General features: G+C 41.0%; 1 protein-coding gene across 1 annotated transcript in view; it reads right to left on the reverse strand.

The window, feature by feature from the left end:
* The window catches only part of LOC127577230 (hepatocyte nuclear factor 4-beta-like), a 59,494-nt gene that overhangs the window by 21,717 nt on the left and 11,428 nt on the right, over window positions 1-26,349 (reverse strand). Inside the window, exons 2-3 of the mRNA XM_052028233.1 lie at window positions 13,486-13,660; window positions 8,259-8,353 (exon numbers count right to left, since the gene is read on the reverse strand). Coding sequence (XP_051884193.1) covers window positions 8,259-8,353; window positions 13,486-13,660 — 270 coding nt within the window. The remainder of the gene's footprint in view (window positions 1-8,258; window positions 8,354-13,485; window positions 13,661-26,349) is intronic.

Genomic DNA, 26,349 nt, shown 5'->3' on the forward strand with positions numbered 1-26,349 from the left:
AAAGACTTTCTACACAGTGTTATCATAAACTCAGATTTCTAAAGGAATCTATAGAATGAGATAACTTGGACTTCCAGAATGTACATCTAATATTTCACCACATTAAAGACAATAAACTGCTATTTTTTTCTCTAATTTGTAAGCATTAACAAAAAGATTATTTCCTATATGACTGTCCCAAAGTGCATCAGACTTCATGATGTGTACTTGTGTTCAGCAAAAAGAAAGACAACATGCGAAACAGACTTGGGTTGAAATTGCACCTGGTTTAGAAAAACTGAGTGGATGTAACAGGCACTAAATGGGTGTCCTGGTCAAAAGGTCTGTCCAGGCCCCAACAACAGCTGAAAAACAGCTGACCTGAAAACAGATAAGGCAATTGTAGAATGTCTGATAAAACTGCCCACAACAGGTGTTAGGCCTTCTGTAAATACTAATGAGGAGCCAAAGGCCTGTTTTGGGACCTTTTGGAAAAATTGAAGGGCAGGAAAAGAACAGGGTGAGACATCAAAGAAGATGATAAATGAAAGGAGAAACTGGGTGAGAGAAAGAGAGACAGCTGGCAAACTTCTATTGTACATAATAGGTTCCGAGCAAGATAACTCGTTGATGGTGGGTGCTACAGAATCCGGCAATTTATCATGGGATAAATTCCACAGCAGAAAACATGCAAGCTGTTATGAAATCTGTTATTCCACTTTTCATGTCGTACTGGGAGAAATTAATGTATGGTTGTCTTGTATGACTAGCTCAGTGAAATTGGTGGGAAAACTGATTTTAACTGATGTTATGATCTTACATCGTGCAATCCCCTGAGAACAGCTGAGAATACCCAATGGATGTCACTGGAGAGCATTCTTGAGATGGTTAGGGATTATTGCAGTGGTATACTAGGACAGACTTATTAAATCCAGGCAAAGTACTGAATAAGGCTTTTTTGAGAGAGAAATATTCTTCTGAATATTGTTCAGTCTATAAACACCAACCTTTCTGATTATAAATGTTAAAAAGAAATTTAAGATTTTGAGCTACTTTGAAGCAAAAAGATTCTCACTGAAAATAAAATCCAGTGGAATTGTAAAGCAGTTTTCCAACATTTCACAAACTTCACCCCAGTGGGTTGCTGGTACGTTATTAAGATAATTTCTTCAAACGGTGGTGAACCTTTGGAATTCTCTGCCCCAGAGGTTGTGGAAGCTCAGTCATTATGGCCATTCTAAACAGAGATTGGTAGACTTCTGGGCATTCAGGGAATCAGGGGATATGGAAATAGCGCTGGAAAATGGTACAGATGTGGAAGATCTTGTTAAATAGGCTTAAAGGGCCATAGAGCCTACTCATGGTCACATTTGTGATATTCTTAAAACAGGAGATGAAAAACCAATGATGGCATCGAGGTAAATGTGCATCTCAATGTAGCACTCGAGTCATAGATCTCTACAGCACAGAAACAGGCCCTTCGGCCCAAATTCATCCATGCCAACCAAGTTACCTAACTGAGCCTAGTCCATATCCCTCCAAAACTTTCCTGTTCCTGTAATTGTTCAAATGGCTTTTAAATGTCATAATTGTACCCGCCTCTAGCACCTCCTCTGGCAGCTCATTCCATATACTCACCAGCCTCCCTATGAAGAAATTATCTTTCCAACAAATGTAATATATTACTAAACAATATGGACTTGATAGTTAAATGCAACACCAGCTTTGTGCCATATTGTTTGATCCCTGCTGGAATATCAGGTGGAATGCTAGAATTTGGCCTCAATTCCTTTGGGTCGGGATGGAGAGCACCCTGGATCCCTTTTCCTGATTGTTTTCCACTGATTTCTGCCAAGAATAAGCTTTAGTTATGTTGTCTACAATGTCATCCACGTTTGCAAAACCTGCCTGTACTTCTTGTCCAGGCTTGTACATGAAGGCCAGGGTTATAGGGAACCTTAGAGAACACAGAATATAGAACAGTGCAGCAAGCAACAGGCACTTTGGCCCATGATGTCTGTGCTGATCATGATGCCACATTTAATCTGCACATCTGCCTGCACATGGTCTACATCCCTCCATACTCTGCCTGTTCATGTATGTGCCTAGATGCCTCTTAAACACTGCTACTGTATCTGCTTCCACCACTTCCCCGGCAGCACATTCCAGGCACCTACTGTGTAAAGAAAAATATTTCCTCATAAATGTATTTTAAACTTAAAGCTATGCCCAGCAGTTAGACCAAGAGAAAGAGCAACAAGTAATAAAACACTCTATATAATTTACTGATCTGCTAAGACTCAGCATTGTACATAGCAGCATAGAATGTGTAGTCAGTCACCAAACCTAGTCCTACCAACAAAATCTGAAGAAAACTTCGACAGCCAGCTAAGATACAATTCCAGTTTAGCCAGCCATCAAAACATTCAAAAATCTAGGTTTCTGACATTAAGAACCAACAAACTGTTCAAGAACCATTCATGCTGCCGCATTAAAAAAGTAGAAAAAACTAAAATGTTTTAAGAAAAAACTGAGCCCCAAAGAGTTTTAAGTTGCATAAGAATATTAATACTTTGCTCTCTTACTCATTTGCCTCCACTGAAATCAATGGAGAGGCTTTCCCTGCACCAATACCATTAGTCTGCCATTGGAGAAAAATGTTATGAGCTGCTCAGCTGAACTTGAGGGTGGCATGGAAATCCCAGTGTTGATTACAGTTAATGTGAAGAAATGTTGACAGTTATCAGTATAACTGCTGACATTTCCCCACAGAACCCAGTTCAAGTTTAACTTTCCTTTTCACTCCTTACTAACCAATGTTCCCTTCTTGTGTAAGAACCTTCATAATAGGATTGCAGTTCCTTACTCCTGCAAGGACCTTCATAACGTTGCCGCAATTAGCCCATGAGAAATTAAATGATTGTACAAATCCTCATTCCTCTCTCTCTCTCTGCCCTCTTTGTATAGGATAGCATATGGAAATAATTTTCATATTGTTTGATGTGCAGATTGGGAATTTGAGGATCCATTTTTCACAGACTTTCTTCCATTAATTGTAATAGCAGCAAAATGTGCAAATCTCCACGTTTATGAGTTACAATGAACTAATCTTTGATCCCAGAGTTCTGAATTTGCTGCATGGTTTTCATTGTTGCATGTATACTTCAGTTCAATGTATTGACAGTTTGACAACAGTATCAGACTCTGCCCTTGTCGTTCAATGATACAGAACCAAGATGTTTCATCTGATATGACATAATATTTAGACAGACTTAACCAAAGTTATGCATTTAGAAGAACTATACCACTAGAAATTATTCTGGTCACTTTTTTTTTGCAATGTTTTGTAAGCTTTTCTAATCTTTCTGTGGATTTCTTATTCTGTTTAAATGCTGGTATTGATTGTGCATTTCCTCTAAATGGACTTTCAGTTGCAACCTCAGGTGTGATATTTAGAAATTATTATTGGCCACAAACAGAATTAATTATAATATACATGATCCAGTTTATTCTATTAGAAGCAACTAAAGTCAACCTTTCTTTTTCCCCTGAATGCAGTTAATGCTAGCTTAACCTTTAAAAATCAGCTACTGGTAGATATAATCCAGCAAAATTCCCATATTGACATGAGAACTAAACAACAGTAGTGTTATTAATATCTTACAATGACCTGATGCAACTAGCTAAATAATCAGTAATGGAACGTTTGAAAGGTAGGTCAGTACATTGCTTGAGGTACTTCTGGGCAGCAACAACAGAAACCTGCCTGGAATCATTTAACTCAAAGGGAGGCCATTTGACGCATCATAACCATGCTGTTTATTTTTTTAAAGAAGAATTGCCTAAATTAGTTCTACGCCCTTTACTTTTCATCCCAACCCAGCAAGTTGGTCTGCTTCAAGTCACTATGACCAATGCAGCTACATTTCTATGCAAATCAATAAAATGTAGTTACACTGCAGATGGCTTTTTTTTTATTTAGAGGGCTGCACGTATCTGGGCATTTTGCAAGATAGAACATTACAGCATAGTACAGGCCCTTCAGCCCAAGATGTTGTGCTGACATTTTATCCTGCTCTAAGATCTATCTAAACCTTCCCTCCCACATAGTCCTCCATTTTTCTAACATTCATGTGGCTATCTAAGAGTCTCTTAAATGTCCCTAATGTATCTGCCCCCACAACCTCTGCTGGTAGTGCATTCCACGCACCCACCACTCTCTGTGTAAAAAAACTTACCTCTGACATCTCCCTTATATCTTCCTCCAATCACCTTAAAATTATGCCCCCTCGTGTTAGCCATTGTCGCCCTGGGAAAAAGTCTCTGACTGTCCACTCAATCTACACCTCTTATCATTTTGTACACCTCTATCAAGTCACCTCTCATCCTTCTTCTGTTCAAAGAGAAAAGCCCTAGCTCACTCAACCTATCCTCATAAGACATGCTCTCCAATCCAGGAAGCATCCTGGTAAATTTCCTCTGCACCCTCTCTAAAGCTTCCACATCCTTCCTATAATGAGGCAACCAGAACTGAACACAATACTCCAAGTGTGGTCTGACCAGAGTTCTATAGAACTGCAACATTACCTCGTGGCTCTTGAACTCAGTACCCCAACTGAATGAAGGTGGTAGGTAGGAGATAGAACATAGAACACTACAGCACAGTACAGGCCCTTCAGCCCACAATGTTGCGCCAACATTTTATCCTGCTCTGAGATCTATCTAACCCTTCCCTCCCACATAGCCCCCCATTTCTCTACCATTCATGTGTCTATCTAAGAGTGTCTTATTAAATGTCCCTAATGTATCTGCCCCCACCACCTCTGCCGGCAGTGCGTTCCACACACCCACCACTCTCTGTGTAAAAAAAACTTACCCCTGACATCCCGCTTATACCTTCCTCCAATCACCTTAAAATTATGTCCCCTCATGTTAGCCATGTTCAGATTAATTAACAAGTGTTGGGTGGGGATTGGTGGCCACTGCTGGGGATGGCGCTGCTGTAGAATGGGTCCACTGTTTACCAGGATAGCAGAAGGTGACCAATTGGCGTAGGCTCTTTATTTTCACTTACTATTGAAAAAGTCCCCTTCCTGCCCATCTGAACAGCAAGTGTAACTTGAACCGGGCTGCCTCAAGTAACTGGATCATTGCCTGTGCTGTCACATCCAGCATGTTGTCCCAGTGAGGTCTCGCCCCATCCATCCTTCAGTTGAGTCAATATCACGTCTGCCTGTTGAAGTCAATGTCTTCACTCGTTCTTTCCTCACCTTTCCCAGTCAATCATTGTACATTGTGGGAAAATTGCAAGGGAGAAATTCCTGTCCTTCCCAAATGGTGGGTGAAGACTGGTTTGAATTCATCCAATTTACTTATCTTATGTACTCTTTACCCAAGGAAATTAATAGGTGAGTGTGGCCATGTTAAACATTGTTTAGAGTCATAGAGCAACACAGTACGAATACAGGCAGGCCCTTCGGCCCAACAAGTTCATACCGACCACAATGCCCACCCAGTTAATCCCAATTTCCTAGGTTCGGCCAATATCCCTCTAAGCCCCTCCACCCCATGTATCTATCTAAGTGCTTCTTAAATGATACTAGTGTACCTGCCTCAACCACTTCCTCTGGCAGCTCGTTCCATATACTCACCAACCTCTGCATGAAAAAGTTACTCCTCAGGTCCCTTTTAAATCTTTCCCCTCTCACCCTAAATCTATACCCCCCCAGTTTTAGACTCCCTTACCCTGGGAAAAAGACTATTACCATCCACCTTATCTATGCCTCTTATAATTATAAACACTTCTGTAAGGTTTCCCCTCATTCTCTTACGTTTCAAGGAATAAAGATATAGCCTGGCCAACCTCTTCCTATTAACTCAGGCCCTCTAGTCCTGGCAACATCCTCGTAAATCTGCACTCTTGCCAGTTTAACCAGGTCTTTCAAATAACAGGGTGACTAAAACTGTACACAGTGCTAAATGCCTTTTTCACCACCCTGTCTACTCGTGAGACCGCTTTCAATGAACTATGCACTTGTACTCCTAGGTCCCTCTGTTCCATTTCACTCCCTGGTGGCCTACCGTTCATAGTATAAGTCCTACGCTGGTTTGACTTCCCAAAATGCATCACCTCACACTTATCTGTATTGAAATCCATTTGCTACTTCTCAAACCACTTCCCGAACTGATCAAGATCCCCTTGTAATCTACAATAACCTTCTTCATTATCAACAACACCTCCTAGTTTCGTGTCATCTGCAAACCTACTGTTCAAGCCTTCTGCATTCACATCTAAATCATTTATATAAATAACGAATATCAACAGTTCCAATACCGACCCCTGCTGCACACCACTAGTCACCGGCCTCCACTCCGAGAAGCAACTTTCAAACACCACCTTCTGCTTCTTACCTACGAGCCAATTTTTAATCCATCTAAATAGGTCTCCCTGGATTCCATGGGACCTAACCTTCCAGACCAGCCTACCATGCTGGACCTTGTCGAAGACCTTGCTAAAGTCTAAATAGTCAATAACCACTGCCCTACCCTCATCTACCTTTTTGGTTACCTCTTCAAAAAAAACTCCAAAAATTTCATCAAGCATGACTTTCCATGCACAAAGCCATTCTGACTCCTCCTAATCACACAGTCTTTCCAAATGCTGGTAGATCCTGTCCCTCAGAATTCCCTCCAGTAACTTTCCCACTACTGATGTCAGGCTGACCAGCCTGTAGTTCCCTGGCTTGTCCTTGCTACCCTACTTAAACAACAGAACAACATTAGCTGCCTTCCAGTCTTCGGAAACTTCACCAGTAGCTAACGATGAAGTAAGCATCTCTGCAAGAGCCTCTACAATTTCTTTTCTAGCCTCCCAAACATTCCGAGGATGCACTAAGTCAGGCCCTGGGGATTTATCCACTTTAGTGCACTGTAAGGCTGCAAATATCTCCTCTCTGCAAATGTCCTCCTAAACATCACCACTTGTTTCTCTTATCTCTTAAGCAACCATGATTTTCTCCTCCATAAGCACAGAGGATAAATATTCATTAAAAATCCCACCCACCTCCTATGGCTCAAGACATACGCAGCCCCGCTAATCTCCAAGGGGACCTACTCTCTCCCTAGCTACCCTTCTACTCTTAATATAGCTATAGAACCTCTTGGGATTTTCCTTAACCTCACCTGCCAGATCCATCTCATACCCTCTCTTTGCTCTTCTGATTTCCCTCTTAAGAGTATTCTTAATCTTTTTATAGTCTTCAAGGGATTTCCTCGTCCCCTACCTCCTAAACCCAATGTATGCTTCCTTCATTTTATTGAACTGAGCTTTAATACCTCTCGTCAACCAAGGTCCTCTAAACTTGCCAGGTTTACCCTTCACCCTAACAGGAACATACTGCTCCTGGACTCTTGATATCACACTCTTAAAAGCCTCCTGCTTGCCATTCATTCCTTTCCCTTCAAACAGGCTCACCCAATCAACCTCTGATAGATCCTGCCTAATTCCCCCAAAATTAGCCCTGCTCCTGTTTAGGACCCAAACCTGAAGATCTGTCCTGTCCTTTTCCATCTCTATCTTAAAACTAATAGAATCATGGACACTAAAGCCAAAGTGCTCCCTGACTGCCACTTCAGTTACTTGCCCTGCCTTGTTCCCTAAGAGAGGATCCAGTATTGCACTCTCCCAAGTAGGTTCCTCTATATATTGACTCAGGAACCTTTCCTGGACACACTTCACAAATTCCACCCCGTCTATGCCCTTAACAATCTGGGTAGTCCAATCAATACCAGGGAATCAAGTTCCTGCTGACTATTGGGGGGGGGGGGTGGTGTCTATAATGCAGCCCCACTAGAGTGACCCTCTCCCCTTCTTGTTTCTCAGTTCTACCCATATGGCCTCACCAGATGATCCCCAAGAATGTCATCTCTAAGTATTGCTGTTTTTTAACTCAAGCTTTTACAGACACATGTACAAGGAAGCAGTGGTCAAGCTATAATGGTCTGATTTGGAGATCTAAATCCAAATTCATTATCTTTTCGATAAATAAAACAATTTATGGAGATATCCAATTCTTTGCAAAAATTGACTAGATGTGAATTTACATGCCAGGAGGCAGAAATAACAGACCCTCCTCCCTAAAAGCAATATTGGAAGGAAAGCTTCTATGGTGGCACTGCATGTAATAACCTGCCAAGCATGATGTTTGCTGCCAATGTATCAGGGAGAAAGCATCAATTTAAGGCAGGTGTGACTGGAGAATGCAACAAACTGTCCTTACCTTCCTTTCTCATCCCAGCCCTGAGGCACTTCTTCAGTCTGCAGTATCTACATTGGTTTCTTTTATCCTTGTCAACCACACACTGCCTGCTAAACCTGTGGATGGGGAAGATAACATTGATTATTTTATCTGTTAAAATAGCCCTTCAATTGTAATCTCTTCACTACTTTCTGCAGGAAACAAAGCAGAAATTTTTAAGCTGTCAACTTACACTACCAATTGACCTCATACGCTATGAGAAATTATTTAAAGACCAAAGAATTAAAACTACTAATATACTGTTTTGAAGGAAAAATATTGACAATTCACCTTCAATTGTGAATATTGTACGCACAAGCAAATCACTTGAGAGATCTCATACTGATGATCAGCTTGGCTGTCTTCTAGAGTAATTCTGAAAAATTATGTCTTTTTAAGAAATTGATGCTATTGAGGCAGAATAAATGTTCCACGTGGAGACTGAAGGTATGAGACTGAATGGTTCCTGAATGGCTTTATCCTAATTCTTTGTTGTGGTCCTCACATTGTAGTCATGTGGCACAGGCTGCTCATTTGCCCTTCCATTATAAATGTCACCACCATAGCCCATTTCGAGCTTCCTCTGGGTTGAAATGCTCTGATGGGTAATGTCATCATTAATGTTTGAGATGAGGATTTCTCAGATATGCTGTGATAGCAAAATAATGCGGTTATTATTCATTTAGGAGCAAGAAATGTTAAACAAATAACTTGCAATTATCCAACACTATTTAGGATACAAGAACTTCCCAAAGTACCACAGAGCCTATTAAATGAATATAAAAAAACAGCAGATGCTGGAAACCTAAAATAAAAAGAGAAAATGCTGGAAATAATCAGCAGGTCAGGCCCCATCTGTAGAAAGAGAGAACAGAGTTAACGTTTCAGATTGAAGACCGGTTGTCAGAATGAGTCTCCCACCCGAAAGTTGGTTCTGTTTCCCTTCCCAAAGATGCAGCCTGACTTGCTGAGTATTTCATAGACTATTAAATATGTTTGCTGCTGTAATGTAATGACACATGGCAAGGTCCCAGAGCCAGGTAATCTATTTCCAGTAACGTTCATTAAGGGAAGAAGTCTGGTCAGGATACTGGAAGAATTATTTTCCTTTTCTTCAAATTGGACTATAAAATTATTTGCACCTGAATGAAATGTAAAAAAAAATTGTCAACACTTCTTTTACTCTCTTTTGTACCTTTAATGTGCGATTAACCTGTTAGATTCCTGAAAGCTATATTTTAAATTGATTATTAAAATGACTATTGGATGTCCAGAGGAAATGAAAACATATATAAGAAACGAAAAAAAAGCAAACTATTCACCACAATTCATTTTACACTCGCCCACAGTCAAGATCTAGCTCAGGAAAGCAAATAGAAATGAAAAGCATACCTTCCACTCTTCTTCATTCATTAAATGTTGAAATGTATTCTATTAAACCTTCAAAATCATATTAGTAAGTTCCAACAATCAAATTGAAAGGCTGTCATTATCTCCTCCCTTAATCCATCTGGGCTGATCTTCCCTGGTAGAACACAGCTTCTTAAAGCTATATCATATTTCATTATGGGTTGTCATTTTTCTTAGATATGTACTATGAAAATATCTAACTGTCTTATTATATTTTTGGGTGCATTTTAAATTATGCATTAAATTTTTCTGCTTTATTCCCAAATCTTCCTCGTAAACTGCATATAATGTTAAAGCTATTCCCAGATAGATTGGGGATAATTGGGTAATTTCTGTCAACAAAGTCTGTTGGTTGCTTTGCTTCTGTGACTGAAATCAATCTTCTGCACATAATTTGTGTGACACTACCTTCACCTCATTGCAACTTTTTCTAATCTTTAGGAAGACACAGTTTTCTGTGTGAACTGCTGCACAAATAATCAGGATACAAGGTCCATCCATTTCTGCCTCATTGACTGATGCAGTGTTTTCTGATGTTAGCCGTGCATCATGTACATGCTATAATCAGATAAGGGTGGGAAATAGTTTTTGAGTTCTTATTGCTCTCCTAAATTCAGAAAAAACATAAGCATTTATTGAAGGGTAAACAAGAACGTACCGCCCTTCACCTCTCCATTCTCACCTCCTTTACTTATCAGATTCCAGCACTGGTAGCCCTTTGTGTTCCTGCTCATCTCCCTCCAGCAGCTGTCTCCAATCTTCACACTCCCCTCACCCCACCTTGCTCCATCCGCCTCTCCATTTTTTCCTCTCTCTTTGTCTGCCTCCATCTCTCATTCACCTGCCACTCTCTCCCAACACCACCCCTGCTCCCCTCCCCTAACTAGCATAACCTGCCTGTCATTTTACACCCCTCCTTGGTCAAACAATCCCCTCGGACTCCTTTCCCACCATTCCCCTTCTCCTCTTTATATGGGCCATCTCCCCTCTCCACTCTCAGTCCTGATGCAGGGTTTTGACTCGATATGTGGACAATTCCTTTCCTCCCACAGACGCTGCTCGACCCACTCAGTGCTTCCAGCAGTTTGTTTGTTTTGCTCCAGATTCCAGCATCTGTTGTCTCGTGTCTCCAAGAATGTATCATTCCTCAGAATAGTATTTCTAATGTTGATGAATACAAATCATTTTCAAAACAGACAGGTTATGTAGTATATGCTCCAGGAATAATTTGGTAAATTTTATGCTTGGCACAAAAACACATTGGATGGGTACACATGTCACAACATGTCTTACAGGGATATCTTCTTCCTGCACACTCAAGACCCTTTCTCCAAATGATAAAAATATCTATCTGTTGCAGCATTATCTTTCACACTGAGATTCCAACAATTGTCTTGAAGCTTAAAACAGGTTATTGCTCCACCTGCGGTCTATAACTTGGTGATCTCACCGTGATAAAAAGTCTGTGCCCTGATATAATTTATTTTTGAGCCAGGTTGACGCTTTCTTGCAGGGTGCAACTTCACCAAGCAACAAAGCTCCTTTTTATGTTGCAAGGATAACTGTCAAACTTTATCAAATATGTTTATTATTTTATAACCTGAATACACTTCTGTACAGGAACAAACAAGTCTGATAGCTATTTGTGGCGCCTTTAACTGATAATTCCAGCAATGGTTACTTCATCTGTCCGAATCACAATGACTTTATTATCACATGCTCAGATTATGAAATTATTGAAGTACAATGTGGCCCTATCATACCAAGATGCATGTTAAGAAGTAAATGAGGTTAGAATGTAGGGAATCTGCTTGTCTGGATAATGGGTGGTGTGGTTCACTCTATACAATGCCCACTCTGGTAACAGGGAGCTAACAGGAGAAGGCAAATCTTTGAGAAAGGAGCAGAACATGAACACAGTATTAATATGAAGTGTGCACTAATAGTTTCCTGGCACATAAAGGCCTGGTCAGGTACTGAGCCAGAGCAACCAGAAGGTCCTAGTTTGAGCTAAGATAACCGATCAACAGTAGTGCTAATGCATTTGCTGCAATCTCACTGTGCCAAGGAGAGAAAAGTTCTCTCTGATTCCTGTCCCTGATCATTACCGAATGACTCATCAGACTGCACAAATTACAAACAATGATACCAAAAAAAGCCTTGTAGTTTGTTCATGTTCTACTCGACCTTTTCTATGATTTTTGTTTTAAATTACTGTCTGCTGATTTGCTTTGATTTTAAAATTTCCAACCCTTAAATCAGGACTTCATCCCTATCCAGCCCACTCCCCACCTGCAAATAATCCCTCTCCAAAGGGCAGGGAAAGGCCACTAAGGAGTTAAAATGTACAATTCAAAATCCCACAGTAAATGAAAATCAAAAGAACATCAGATGCTGGGAATATGTAATAAATGAAAATGTTGGAAATACTCAGGTCAGGCAGCATCTGTGAAATGAGTGTTTGAGGTCTGGGATCCTTCATCAGAATTGGGAAAGGGAGAATACAAATAGTTATAGATAACAGAAAAGGTGGGTAGAACAAAGGGAATATTTCTGATAGGGTGAGACCAGATGACCTAATATGGCATTATAAGCAGTTGAGGTCAGGTTAAACTTTTTTGTCTGTGTGATGTATTGCTAATTGTAAAGCAATGCGACATAAGCAACAGGCCAGATTATAGAATAAAATAAAGAAAAATTGAGCCAAAATGATGGCAGGCAGAAATGGGCATTTTTGATACAGATAGAAAAAAGAGCAAGTTATCTAAAGTTGGAGGATTCAATAATGAGTCCTACAGGCAGCAACATGCCCTGATAGAAGACAAGACGCTGTTCCTCAAGCTTACGTTGAGCCCTGTTGTAACAGTGTTGGAAGAGACAGGAGTGAAGTGATTAATTAAAGTGGCAGGCAACCAGAAGTTCAGGGTCACTCCTGTGGACTGAGCGCAGTTGCTCCATAAAGCAATCACCCAATCTGTGTTTGGTTTCTCCAATGCAGAGCAGGCCATGTTGTGAATACAAAATACAAGATTGAAAGAAGTGTTTCACCTAGAAAGATTGTTTGGGTCCCTGGATGGTGGGAAAAGAAGAGCTGAAAGGACAGGCATTACACCTCTCTAGTTGCATTGGAAGGCCCCATATGATGGGCAATGTTCGGATGGGTGGGAGGGGGAGGGAAATAGAACGGTGGATAAGGGAGTTGTGAAGGGAATGATCCCTTCAAGATACCAGAGGGGGGGAGGGAATGTGTGCCTGGCAGTGGAACCTTGTTGGAGTGGCAGAAGTTGTGAAGGATGATCTGTTGAACACAAGAACTGGTGAAGTGCAAGGTAAGGAACAGGAGAACTCTGTTCTTACTCTGGCCAGGAGGAAATGGGGCAAGACCAGAGCTGTGGGGGATAGATGAGGTGTGGCCAAGGGCTCAGTCCGCTATGGTGGAAGGGAAGCCATGGTTCAGGAAGAAGGAAGACATTTCAGAGCCACCTGTGAAGAATGTCTCATCATTGGAGCAAATGCAACAGAGTCAGAGGAACTGGAAGAATGGAATGGGGTCTTTACTAGAGGAAGAGTGGGAGGAACATCACCTGATAAACTTTTCCAAATGTTCACCAACTGATCAAGGGTCTTTTTTCTCCCCATTAAGTTTATTTCCATTGGCCTTACGGCAATTTTATGGATTTGTCCTGAATTAATTTTATTCTCTGTGTACGATAATAAACATGCTGTCCCCAGAGTAAAGCTAAGGCATTGTTGATTTGAAACATAACTGTAGTTACTCAAAGTTCAACATGAAGCCCACCTGCATGAGTAGACGTGATTTTTCCGAACGCTTCTCCTGAAGAAACCTTTGCATCCGTCGCAACTGGCAGCGCCATAGTGTTTCCCTGTTGCACGATCACCACAGATTGAGCACAAGGCTGTTACACCACTGTTCATCAACACGTTGATGTTACTGACATCTGATGGAACGGTCTCTACGAGACAAAAGTCACAAATAGAATACAGGCATCAAATTTTCAGCACTAAAAGAATTCACCTGCCTAGCACTGAGAATCTTCCCCATACCAAAGTCCACATTCTCCAATATTTGCCTAATATCCTTAAGGGAAAGATAACTCTGATTTTTATCTGCTCTGGCCTATCTATGATTCAGGTGCCAAGGCAATGTGGTTGAGTGTTAACTGCCCTCCAAACATGCCCAAAAAGCCACTCAATTGTATTACATGTTTAGGTCAAAGAACACCTCAAGGACAGCGGTGGTACAAGAAGGCAAATCATTATTACTGATAAATGTCCTGAAATCTGAACTATTTCTCTTCCCATAGTCTGACCTGCTGAGTATTTACAACATTTACTGTTTTTCTGTTTTTTTTTAAATTATTTTTATTTTAGATTTCCAGCACCTGCAGTTTTTTTTTACTTTTAACTCATCCTTCCTGTATGGGCATGGGAATTAATGCTGGTCTTACCAATGACACCCATATCCCACAAGAGAGCAAACAGTGGAGGTCTTATCTGACTACCAGTTCCTAAAATTTCACTCTCTCTGTAACTACAACACGATATTCTGATTTCTCTTTACTACCTCTACTGATTACGTATGGCACAATCTGTCTGAATAGCATGCAAAACCAAAGCTTTTCTCTGCATCTTGGTACATGTGACAATAATATACCAATAGTACAGCATCACAATATTTGCTCCTTGTTACATTAAAATTGTTCAATCCCTACTGTCAGTAGCAAGGCCACTGTTTACTGGTAACCTCTGTGGTAAGGAGCAACTCACCATTTCTGAATCCTTCATTGTTTACTTGCCGCGCAAAGCTGTTCTGATCCTAAATGGTGAGGTCATGTTTGGTGGTAGTTTCTTGTGTGACCTAATGACGCCACATGGTGTAGAAAGGGTTGGGTGGCAGGACAAGCCCTGCCATGAAACAGTTGGGTAAAGGTTCAATAGCCAGATAATCCACCTCTCTCGGCTTAGCTGGTTACCAAACCTGTCAAAGGCTTTTGAATGTTCTGAATATCTGAGATATAAGGAATCATCCAAAAACATTCAATTAAAACTATTAAAATTCAATGAAACAACTAAAATTATTGTATTAAAATTATTAAAAATTAAACACACTAAAGCACATCAAAGTTCTTTCAAGTAATTAAAAAAATATTAAGTAAACTTAACTAATTTAAAGAAATGCAGTTGACTTAATACTGACACTTGTTACGCACAGCTATTCCTCTTTATTGAAACGAATTGGCTCAGTGTTCCTGCTCCAGGTCCAACGGGCTGACATCTGGGCATAAGCAGTGAGAAGCAACAAGTTTGTACTCCATCACTGCACTCAATGAGGAATTCATCATAGGAATGACATCAGCAAAGCCACGACACAGAAGTACAAAGGGACTTGGGGGTACTCATGCAGGATACCCTAAAGGTTAACCACCAGGTCGGATCGGTGGTAAGGAAAGCGAATGCTATGTTGGCATTCATTTCGAGAGGTATAGTGTATAAAAGTAAGGAAGTGTTGATGAGGCTCTACGGGGCACTAGTGAGGCCTCATTTGGAATACTGTGTACAGTTTTGGGCCCCCTATCTTAGGAAGGATGTGCTGATGTTGGAGAGGGTTCAGAGGAGATTTACGAGGACGATTCCCAGAATGAAAGGGCTTATATATGATGAGCATTTGTCGGCTCTTGGACTGTACTCACTGGAGTACAGAAGAATGAGAGGGGACCTCATAGACACATTTAAAATGTTGGAAGGACTGGACAGAGTTGATGTGGCCAGGCTGTTTCCCTTGGTGGGTGAGTCCAGGACCAGAGGGCACAATCTTAGAATTAGAGGGTACAGGTTTAAAACAGAGATGAGGAGAAATTTCTTTAGCCAGAGGGTAGTGAATTTATGGAATTCCTTGCCACGTACAGCAGTGGAGGCCAGTTCATTGGAGGTGTTTAAGGAGATAGATAGATAGATATCTAATTAGTCAAGGTATCAAGGGATATGGGGATAAGGCCGGAAATTGGGGTTAGAATAGTTTTTTTTGCGCTCATGGAGCAGACTCTCCCCCATTTCTCATTTCTTTTTTCTTTCTCCCCTTTTCTTTGGAGTAGACTCGATGGGCCAAATGTCCTACTTCCGCTCCCTTGTCTTGTGATCTTGTGACACAGGTGGCCTTTTCATTCCCATAGTAATCTCAAAATTCACGTTACTCACAAGGGTAATGACAAAACATTCAATGTAGAACTGGCCACATGTTTCAGAAAATTCTGGCCAAATATTTTTTTTTAATCAAATGGGAAAACCTGTTTCCCAGTAACTGCTGAGCAAGGAGCATTGCCCACTTTTAGTAGGAGGTTTGAAGTCTCACTCCTGAATGTTTTGACTTTTAAGCAATCAGTTAACTGTATTAAATGTTCTCTTGTTTAGTAGTGAATTTGCACAGTTCTACAAAACAGGATGAAATAATAACCTGATAACTTATTGCCTCATGTCAGATGAGGGATTAAAATTCGGCAGGATCCTGCTTCAACATGGTGTTAAGATTTGTGATGGCTGAGTGTGTCTCAGTTTAATACCTCATCTGAAAATAGCATCTTCAGTGGTGCAGCACATTGGACACACTGCAAATTCATGCAGCCTCTAATGATGCACTGAGAACTGTACTGTTAACCATGCTAATAGATTCACACATGAATAGCCTTAATATTTCAGATAATCACATTACCCCTCATATCTTTACACATATCCCTTGCTCACATCTCACTTATTTTCTGACAATAATGTGTTGTTTCCATTTTCTGTTCATTTTACGGTCCTGATTCCATTCTGTTCCATTAGCTTTTTAAACATGTAATACCAGTAACAGTTTAATATGACACACTTTGTCAGAAAAAAGACCGAAAAACGTGGTAAGTGCTATAGGCTGTAAGGCAGCGAGCTGGGAAGTGGAATTACTTCAAACACTCTTTTCAGTCTGAATGGACATTATGAGTCAAATGGTCATCTTCTGTCATGGAACTTTCTAATCTATGGTACCTATGGGATATATAACAACACTGACTATATGTTCAATAGATGCTTCTATTCATAATCACACATGGGTGAAGTATTCAAGGTGAGGTCTGAACTGAGCATTGTGGTGTTTGATCATATTGTCCACAACTTGCATGTTATTGTTTGAGACTACTAAGTTCATACAGTTAGCTTTGTTGTTTGGACATATTTAACGTCAAGTCTTGTACCACTTGTGCCCACTAACAGATTATGGCAGTATTCCAAAACTGGAAATATAAACTATTTAAGAAGCCAACTATTTGAGTGATTATTTGATGTGAGAGTTAACTTACACTGTATATGCTGAATAATTATGGCTAAAGATCACGTATTTCTCAGAATCAAGATTTTCTTTTAAGTGAAATCAAATTATAAACATTAGTTAGCTCCAAAGAAAAAAAGACTAAAAATCAACATTGAAACCTAGAAAAATCAAAGTTAGCATTTTTCAGTTGGTAGAAATACACTGCACGTTAGGCACTGGGAATATTTAATTTTGCTCTGCGCCAATTGGCATTGTTGATGCGGAATGTACCTTCAGTGAACTGTGTTGCGCCTGCATGGCTGAGCAAAGTGTCACTGGCCAGGAGGTGTCCAGGATATAGTTAATGGTGCGCACGATCTCCTTTTCTACTTTGTGGAGACAGACAGTAACCTAATGCTTGCTTGATTAGGTGCTTGTTCCCTCAGCTATTCTGCTGATTAAATATGACATTGATTTTCAAATTTGTAGAGCAAATGCATTTTGATTCATTTCATTTTTGACCTGAAAGATACTTGTTCATTTATAATCAATTTTGATCAAGTTTTCTCACTAACATTTCTTGTCAAAAGAAACACAAATATATTAAGTCTATTACACAGTATATTATAGCTATTACACAGATATTCATTTATTGTACCGAAAACCAATTATTTTGTGACCATTGCTCCATAACCTTTAGAATTGTCATGGACAGGGATAGGAGCAAGGTGGATGGGAAGATATTTAACTGGGGGAAGGTGAATTATGAGGCTATAAGGCGAGAACTTGCGAGTGTAAATTGGGGTGACATTTTTGAGGCGAAATGTACTATGGAGATGTGGTCGATGTTCAGGGATCTTTTGCAGGATGTTAGGGATAAATTTGTCCCGGTGAGGCAGAGAAGGAATGGTCGGGTGAAGGAACAGTGGGTGACGAGGGAGGTGGAACAACTAGTTAGGATGAAGAAGGCAGCATACATAAGGTGTAAGCAGCAAGGATCGGACAGGGCTCGTGAGGAATATAGAATAGCAAGGAAGGAACTTAAGAAAGGGCTAAGGAGAGCAAGAAGGGGACATAAAAAGGCTTTGGCGAGTAGGGTTAAGGAGAATCCCAAGGCTTTTTTCTCGTACGTAAAGAGCAGAAGGATAGCCAGGGTAAAGGTATGTCCGATTAAAGACAAAGGTGGGAGGATGTGCCTGGAAGCTGTGGAAGTGGGTGAGGTTCTCAATGAATACTTCTCTTCACTATTCACCAAGGAGAGGGGTCTTGATGATGCTGAGAACAGTGTAGGTGAGGGTAATGTTCTAGAGTATGTAGATATTAAGAGAGAGGATGTGTTGGAGTTGTTAGAAAATATTAGGACAGATAAGTCCCCGGGGCCTGACGGAATATTCCCCAGGCTGCTTCGTGAGGCGAGGGAGAAAATTGCTGAACCGTTGGTTAGGATCTTTGAGTCCTCGTTGTCAACAGGGATGGTACTGGAGGATTGGAGGGTGGCGAATGTTGTCCCCTTATTCAAAAAAGGTAGTAGGGATAGTCCAGGGAATTACACACTGGCAAGCCTCACGTCTCTGGTGGGTAAGCTGTTGGAAAGGATTCTAAGAGATAGGATCTATGAGCATTTGGAGAAACATGGACTAATTAGAGACAGCTAGCATGGCTTTGTGAAGGGAAGATCTTGCCTCACAAGCCTGATAGGGTTCTTTGAGGAGGTGACCAGGAAGACTGATGAGGGTAGTGCGGTGGATGTGGTCTACATGGATTTTAGTAAGGCATTTGACAAGGTTCCGTATAGTAGGCTTCTTCAGAAGGTCAGAAGCCAAGGGATCGGGGAAGCTTGGCTGTGTGGATCCAAAATTGGCTTGCCTGTAGAAAGCAGAGGGTTGTGGTGGAGGGAGTGCATTTGGATTGGAGGGCTGTGACTAATGGTGTCCCGCAGGGATCGGTTCTGGGAACTCTACATTTTGTGATATTTATTAACAACTTAGATAAGGGGGTGGAAGGCAGGGTTAGCAAGTTTGCAGATGACACAGAGATTGGTGGTGTTGTGGATAGTGTGGAGGGCTGTAGAAGCTTGCAGAGGGATATTGATAGGATGCAGAGCTGGGCTGACAAGTGGCAGATGGAGTTCAATCCAGAGAAGTGTGAGGTGGTACACTCTGGAAGGACAAACTCCAAGGCGGAGTACAAGGTAAATGGCATGATTCTGGGCAGTGTAGAGGAGCAGAGGGATCTGGGAGTTCATATTCACAGATCACTGAAAGTTGTCTCGCAGGTGGATAGGGTAGTTAAGAAAGTTTATGGGATGTTAGCTTTTGTAAGTCGAGGGATCGTGTTTAAGATCCGCAAAGTGAGGATGCAGCTTTACAAAACTCTGGTTAGGTCGCACTTAGAGTACTGTGTCCAGTTCTGGTCGCCTCATTATAGGAAGGATATGGAGGCGTTGGAAAGGGTGCAGAGGAGATTTACCAGGATGCTGCCTGGACTAGAGAGTATGGATTATGAGGAGAGACTAAAGGAGCTAGGGCTGTTCTCATTGGAGAGAAGGAGGATGAGGAGAGACATGATAGAGGTATACAAGATATTGAGAGGAATAGATAGTGGACAGCCAGCGCCTCTTTCCCAGGGCGCCAATGCTCAAAACAAGAGGACATGGCTTTAAGGTATTGGGTGGGAAGTTCAAGGGTGATGTCAGAGGGAGGTTTTTTTACCCAGAGAGTGGTTGGTGCATGGAATGCGCTGCCTGGGGTGGTGGTGGAGGCTGATACATTGGACAAGTTCAAGAGATTGTTAGATAAGCATATGGAGGAATTTAAGTTAGAGAGATATGTGGGAGGAAGGGGTTAGATAGTCATAGGTGTGGTTTGAAGGGCGGCACAACATGGTGGGCCGAAGGGCCTGTATTGTGCTGTATTTTTCTATGGTTCTATAATTTGCATTAAAATGCAGGCCTTTTTTTAAAGCTTAAAATTAATCTGGAAATGAGCCTCTCAAAACAAATGTTAGTATAGATATAAGATCCAATTTGTTTTGACAGCATGCACCAAAGATGAGGTTGATAGTAGTGTCCAAAGCTATTTGATGTGACTGAAAATGACATATGTATGACAACGAAACAGGCCATTCAACCCAACGTGTCAATGCCAGCAGTTGTGTTCCACATGAGCTGGCTCCCACCTCTTCTTTAAACCTTCTAATTCTATTGGCATAACTGTCACTGAAGCTGACAAGACCTAGGAACATTCTAAGACTTGACATCATATCCAAATAGTAAAGAGCACCAAACAGCAAAGTATGAATTTAATCGTCAAACAGTAACAGACAAGTAGAGAGGCCATGATCAAGCTACACAAAATAAATGCCCACTTAACTTCGAGCACATCCCTGGGGCTGTATTAAGCCAGAAACTTAATAAGCCTTGGTCAAGATATAAACCTGGGTCCAAGCATAAGAATGATAATGCTGGTAAATTTCCCACTGAAATCAAATTAGTGTTTTATTAGAAACACACAGCCCTAAATAATTACAGACGATGATTCAATGTCAGCCTTATTTCATACTTAAGCAGCACTGTCGAAAGGGTCCCAAAGGGAATGTTATTTAATATCTTGTTGTGGAAATGTGGAAAAATCCAAAACATTTTCCAAACTACAGAAAACGTCAAAGAAAATTGCAAAGAAAGGATAAAGTCAATTGAATCTAAAAACTAGTCAAAAATACATTACTTGATGCATGGGCCCAATTTATTTGAGTCCATATGTTCCATGGTATTGATTACATTGAGTGGAGGCTCCTACAGATCATGATGGTTTCTCCATCGCCTCTATTTTTTCTGGTTTGTCAAATTTAAATCAAAGTATAGAAATTACTGTTAATGTGAAATTTGGTTATGGCTCAGTAAGTGTCCATGGGTTCAGGCTTCAAACCAGATTAGCTGTTCAATGCAGTTTCCGTGGGAGTCATCCTTCAGATCTATCATTGTCTTCCTGTGCCTGTGATTCAGGTGAATACTAAAGATCCCAAGACACTATTTGGCCAAAATCTTTATTCTCAATCAAAAACAGATTCATTTAAAAAATAAACTTGTTTAAATAAATATCTTTTGCATCCTCAATGTAGCCAAAAGGCAATATATGGTCAGTTAAATACCTTACTGCTGTATGCCAACTGTTGATTTTTAGAGAAATATAGTTGCCAATTTGCAGTGAGATCATGATCTTCTCATCTGCTTTACTGAGGTTACTGAGGGACAATTGTTGGTCAGGTTCTCCCAGGTTCCTTCTCCTGTGTCAAAAGGTGGGTTAGGATCATTCATTTTCACCTGGAAGTGCAGACTTCTCATCCATTAGACAGTATACTAGAAATCCTTAAGCACCTGTCATGGTGCATTACAATGGCACTACACTGGAGAAGGCTGCAGGTTTGTACAAAGTTCCTGGCAGTGAAATTCTGTCATGCCTGAGCCTAAGACCTCACTTCTCATAAATTAGACTTTGCACACACAGTGCAAACAAAAGCCTTTCCTCCACTAGCTTGATAATGGCGGAGCTAACATTGGAAATCAGATCGTGGGGACAGGCAAGAGAGGATGTGGAGAAGAGTGGAGAGGGGATCAGATGAGCCAGTAACCGAACTTTGGTGGGATTCAGGGGTCAGATATGGGATTGAGAGTTGGCTGGTGGGCAGACAGCCCATTGGACTGGTGTTCTGGACGGCAGAGGGGTCGGTCAGACACACGGTCAGGAGCCCGACAAACATGGAGCCAGAGAACGAGGGGGAGATGAGAGCAAGAAAATTAATTAAGATGGCTCAACCTCCATGTTGATAAACCAGTTAAGGACACGTCCCCTTAAGTGACATCAAGGTGTTAACGCTGTTTCAGTGTTATTTATTTGGTTCGGACATCACTGACAAGCCCTAACTTAATGCCCATTACCAATCCCTCTTTGGGACAGTGATGGTGAGCCACCTACAACTGTTAGGCCATTTAATAGTCATCCAAATGGGATGGGTCTGGAGTTACATACAAGCCAAACCAGATAAGCACAACAGATTTCCTCCACTGAAGGACATCAATGAACCAGATGGATTTTTACAACAGTTGTTCTTCATCACAAATTTCAGATTAATCAGAGCTGCCATGGTGGGATTTGAACTCAGATCTCTGGATTGTTAGCCCAGGCCTCTTGGTTACTCTTCCGGTTAACTAATTGCTGCACCACCATTATAGACCACGCTACTTGTGGGCCTCGTGTACAAAGGTATTTTCAGCAAATGGCATCAAAACATACATTGCACACTGATGCAGATCAGAAGGCTCCATGCAAAATGTATCATTGGTTTAGAGGACCCATGCCCAATTTATGGATGTGCACAATACACAGGCAAAATACCAGATTGGATTTTAGATAAAACTTACTCATATAGTGTACCAAAACACTTCATTATGCGAGAGAATTTCTAGCCCAGCAGCCCGGATAGCTCATTATGCCCTTGTTGCTTTACTGAAGTATCACTCTAGACCATGTGACAAAATGAGTCCTTAGTCTGATTCAACCTTCTCTTTCAAAAGCAGGTGCTAATTTTTTTTCCAAGATTTTTTTCTCTAAAATAATTGTTTAACATATAATTCATTGGTCAGTTCTTTTGAACCAAACTTGGAACTCTTCCTAACTCTTTTTGATCCACAAGGTCATGTGGAGACACAGCACAGAAACAGACCCTTTGGCCTACTGAGTTAGTGCTGACCATAAAGTGCCCATTTTTACATGATTCTTACTGTAACCTATTTCTCCCTATATTCCCATCAATTCCCTCCTCCCACTAGAGACAATTTACAGTGGCTAATTAACCCACCAACCCCCATGTTCTGGGGATGTGGGAGGAAACCAGAGCACCTGGAAGGAACCGACACAATCACAGGGTGAATGTGCACACAGACATTAACAGAGATCAGAAATGAACCTAGGTGAATGGAGCTGTGAGGCAGCAACTGTAATAGCTGTTAAGTTATTAACACAGAACGTCAGGGAACTTTGCTTTTGTTTCAACAAATGATGGAAACTATTTTCATCCATTTAAAACAACATGCATGCAATTCAATTTGGATCTTTAAGAGAATAAGTAGGTAGTATGCACAGATGCATCAGGTCTACATGAGAAGCTCTCCTTAACCCTGATAAACATTTAACTAGTTTGCCAACACGTGTCATACTTGGATCAGCAGTTCAATACACTGCAAACAAAATTAAGCAATCTTCTACCACAACGCATATAATCAATCAATGTTCACTTTAGTTTGAGCAAAAAAGGACAATAGACTTCACAAAACAAAAACATTCAAACCACATCATGGTGATTAGATTATCAAATACCAAAACTATCTGAGTTTAGATTGGTAGGAGATTTCATGATAGGTAGATGAATACTGAAAAATTAATTAATGGGGAACATTTAATGATTGCCTCAGCAATTGTGTTGTTTACATGAATAGTTTCATATAATTGGAATGAACAGGAAGTGATCTGGTGCAGTAGTATTCAACAAACTATGTATTTATTTGGAGCCAAATATCTTAAAACTGGCACCCCAAGTCATTAAATGGAATGAAAATACAAATCTAATTCATCACAGTATTTTCCATCTGGAATGGATTCTCATGGTTGGAAAAGACTTTTATATCTCCTTGGCAAAGTGTCAGAGGACATGAATGAGGAGGCCAGGGAACGTGATTCATTGCAAGTTGATGTAAATACTAGATATAAGGTTTTACTAACTGGATTTTGTGGGTTTTTCTAATTTTTTTTAAACAGCTATATCAGTGAAGACCACTCAGGTTATTGTGTCTGTACTGAAGTTTGACATATTTTTGGTGAAATACTCTCTGGAATTTAGAAGGGTAAGAGATGATATTGTTGAAAGATGTATCATCCTGGAGTCTGATAGGGTAGAGGCTGGCATAGGGAACTGGAGGGTGGGGGGTTGTGGGCACTGTCCATCTGAGACTGACATAGAGAAACTTCTTCTCTCATAGGGTTGTAAATTTTGGTAATTCTTTACCCAAGGATAATGGATGCCGAGTCATTGAGTATATTCAAGAATGAGATTGATATTTGGGCTGTGAGGAGAATCCAACATTGTGGGGTTCAGTCAAGAAAGTGGAATTGATGCTAAAGATTAGATTAGCCATGATCTCGTCAAATAGTGGGAGAAGTGAATGGCCATTTCTTGTAGTCTCCTAAAGTGCTGCTCACTTCTGCTGAATTAGTTTCATCTCACCTCATCTCCCCAATATATTTCGCATTCCATATCTCAGAAAGACAGAGAGAGAGAGAGAGGGGGATAAAGCATGGAAACCTACCCTTCAGCCCACCCAGTCTGTGCTGGTCATCACCTACCCATTTTTACATTAATCTAACCCTAACCCACTTTACATTCCCCATATTCTCATCAATTCCCTCCCCACACCCTGCCCACCCCTCCCCCCAACACACACACACACAGATTCTATCACTCACCTCCACACTTGGGACAATTTTCAGTGGTCACTTAATCTACCAACCCTCACATTTTTGGAAAGTGGGAGGAAATTCATGCAGTCACAGGGAGAACGTGCAACTTCACACAGCCAACACCCAAGGTCAGGATTGAACCTGGGTCGCTCGAGCTGTGAGGCAGCAGCTCTATTAGTTGCACCATCGTGCTACCTCCTATGGCTTACACAATAAATTTTCTTAAACAAATTTCTGTAATGAACCTTATCTACTGACAACACAGGTCAGAAGTGAGGTCACTGGACCAGATTTATTGAGGCAGCTCCTGCCTATACTCTGGGTTATGTGTGCCCCAACCCTTTATCTCGTTCTTTCTGCATCTCTCACCTCACATCTTGTCTCCTGTATATTCTGTATTCCATATTATGGGTGTGTGGTTTTGCTCATCTAGTTCATGTGTAATCACTGGGCATTTTAAGGCAAAATAGCAGCTTATATGTCAGAGATGTGTACTCAGCCATTTTGCTGGATGGCTCTGGTGGGATTGGGGAAACTTGGCACCAGTGATGTTGCCAGGAATGCAGCAGGCCTGAGCGTGAAAGAGAGTGGAGCAGAGAAATAGCCCAGGGGGACATAGGACAGAGTCTTCCCATCAACATCTTCAATGTATCAGGTGAGTTCTTGTCACTGATGCAATCAATCTACAGCCAAGGCCCATCTTCCCAAACCTTCTTCCCATTCTATTATGTAGTACATCTCCCATGTGGTTATTCTACACGAATGTGAACTTAGACAATGAATATTGCAAGCAGTACAGTGGTGCAGCTACTAGAAACACTGCCCAGGATTAACGTAGAATTAGTGCAAATGGGTGATTGATGGTCAGCACAGATTTGGTAGACTGAAGGTCCTGTTTGCATGCTTATCTCTCCATGACTCTATTGTTCCACCTTCTCTATGGATTGTCACCTTGTCGTAGTGGTGAAGCTTGTGTGGTCCTGAGATTCTGAGAGCGATGTCGTCTGGAGCTATGCTTCTGGTAGGGTCACCCATGGTGGTAAGGTCGATGGTGAGGTCCCTGACAAAGAACAATCCAACCAGGACCTCGATGGTGGAACAGGCGGACGAAGTTACTTTGAACTCAACGGCTGTGAAGGCGGATGAAGGCTGCAACAAATCCATCAGCTCCAATTGTCGTGGTTTCCATGCCATTAGAATCAGTTGGTTGATTTGTGAAGTATCATGTATCATGTGCTTTTTGTAGTGCAACATCAAGTACACGTTAAACAAATACACGCACAAGCATCTTTGCTCTGTGGGCTACTTCTCAAGTCTTTCAGCGATTGGGGGAGGGTGATGGGAGCAGGCAATGTGATGGCTGGAAGCTCCTAGTCAAGACTAAATGTGGAAGAACTTTCAGAGCCAAGATTAGACTCGTAAGCCACTTGAGAGCCCATATTAGATCAATGGAACGAAAACCATCATCCTCGACCTCGAGGGATAGCCACGACAACTATTGTTCCATGCAGATATGATTGTAACTGTGCCTAAAATTTTCCTCGTCTGACATTTACCTTTTTTGTATTTTCACCAGAGATTACTGATTGGCAATTAAGAGGAGGAATAATGAGCATTTTTCTCTTACCTTGGCTAAGAAATCTGAGCTAGTTATAGACCGGGCTCAACTGTGATCCTTAAACGTACCATGGAATATATTTGTCCACTCAATTTCAGACAAGTTCAAAAATGTCAATTTCTACAAAATCATTGGATTTGACCTCTGAAAATAATCTTACATACAATCAAAACTCACTTAATTATTTTAACTGAGAAATCTGTTTTTCAATGTATGTCCAAAAATAATTATGTT

This window comes from Pristis pectinata, chromosome 13 (assembly GCF_009764475.1).
Source record: "Pristis pectinata isolate sPriPec2 chromosome 13, sPriPec2.1.pri, whole genome shotgun sequence".
In the NCBI taxonomy this organism is placed as follows: Eukaryota; Metazoa; Chordata; class Chondrichthyes; order Rhinopristiformes; family Pristidae; genus Pristis; species Pristis pectinata.